Genomic DNA, 1,458 nt, shown 5'->3' with positions numbered 1-1,458 from the left:
ATCAGAAGGTGAAGTCCCTGTTCCCTGCTTTGGCAGCTAAAGGAAGAGCTGTTGGCAGAGGTTTGCCTGGAGTCAGCTGCTCCACAGAGCCATTTTCTTCCAGCTACATGGTGTGGCCTTTCTCCTTAAGGGAGCACCAGGCCATGTGTGGCATGCTGGTTCAGAGTCAAAGGCACTTTCTGGGAGAGGGGGAAATCTCAAGAAACGTCACCTTCTGCTGCTGGAGTGGAGATAGGATCACCCTGCCCTCTGCCCCCAACACACAGCCAGCATGGAGGTGCCTGGTTGAGAGGAGGGCAGAGTGCACCACGGGGTGTGTGCGTTGCTGCCAAGCTCTGCTCTCCCTGCAGGTGTTCTCAGAGCGGGGCAGCAGCAGTCCCAGGAGTGTGCCCACCTCGGAGCTGTACAACATTTGCCTGGTACAAACCAATCTGCTGGAGGCCATCGCCAATGAGGACTATTTCCTGCACTGTGTGAGGACGTGTGAGGAGAACTACGACCGCTACCTGGCCTGCATGGAGAAGGACACCCCAAGCCAGCAGTGGGATGGACAGTGATACCACCTCATGGGGCTGAGTGGCTCCAGACTGGGACACCTCTTGCTTCCTGCTGCATGCAGGCAAAGTCCCAGGCGGGCTCCTACTTCAAGCTGTTACCTCTCCAATGTGCAATGTGGGCGTTGAATCCTATCAGGAGCCTCCATGAGCAAACACAAGCATCCTGGGAGCTTGTGTGATGGGATTCTTGGAGGAAATGGTTTTCCATTCCTTGGCAGCATTGCCCATGGTGCCCACTTCTATGTGAGGGCTGGGGCTTACCGTCCCCCTGCAGTCACCAGGCAGGTCCCTTCCACCATACTGTGATGCAGGCAGCCTCGCAGTGTTCACACCTCCCTTCCCGCTCCTTCAGTGATGGCTGGTGCAGAGCAGGTGCCAGGATGAGTGCAGTGTTATCAGCAGCATTCCCAGGTGCCATTTGTGGTGTGGTGTTCTTGGAGGATGCCTTGTCACTTCTGTCTGTTTTTAAAGCAAATCTTTTTAGCTCATTTCTGTGTGAGTTTCCTGCCTGCCCTTGGCTCTGCCTGTGCTGGTGGGTGGGAAGCGCCTTTCCCAGCGTGTTCATTTGCCTGGCTCAGCCAAGTGGGGACAAAAGTGTTGGTGGAGGGTTTGAGACCCATGTGCACCTTTCCTGACGCTGCTGAGAGACCCCAGCAAGGTCGTGCTCAGAGTAGGGCTGAGCTCGTGTTCTGTCCCTGCAGTGGTGACAGGACAGGGGTTCTCTCCAGGGTAGGACGGTGGGTTCTCGACTCCTTGAGCCCGGCCTTGTGTGACTCTGGCACCAGCAGCGTGCAGCAAGGGAGCGAAGAGCCAGGGTCTCTTCAGCCCCTCTTCCTGTGGTGGCTCCTTCCCGGCGTGGTGAATGCGGCGAGGGCACGGCGGGCCGGTGGAACCGGGAGGG

At 57.5% G+C, this 1,458-nt stretch overlaps 1 protein-coding gene across 1 annotated transcript in view; it reads left to right on the top strand.

Moving 5' to 3' along the window:
* The first annotated feature begins 1,175 nt into the window (after positions 1–1,175).
* The window catches only part of KLHDC8B (kelch domain containing 8B), a 4,358-nt gene continuing 4,075 nt past the window's right edge, over positions 1,176–1,458 (top strand). Inside the window, 1 exon segment of the mRNA XM_008632367.2 lies at positions 1,176–1,227. Within this exon segment, the coding sequence (XP_008630589.1) occupies positions 1,176–1,227 (52 nt within the window).

The sequence above is a fragment of the Corvus brachyrhynchos genome, unplaced genomic scaffold, assembly GCF_000691975.1.
Source record: "Corvus brachyrhynchos isolate BGI_N302 unplaced genomic scaffold, ASM69197v1 scaffold4, whole genome shotgun sequence".
Classification (NCBI taxonomy): domain Eukaryota; kingdom Metazoa; phylum Chordata; class Aves; order Passeriformes; family Corvidae; genus Corvus; species Corvus brachyrhynchos.
Note: the sequence above shows the minus strand (reverse complement) of the source record. Positions and strands in the feature narration are given on the sequence as shown.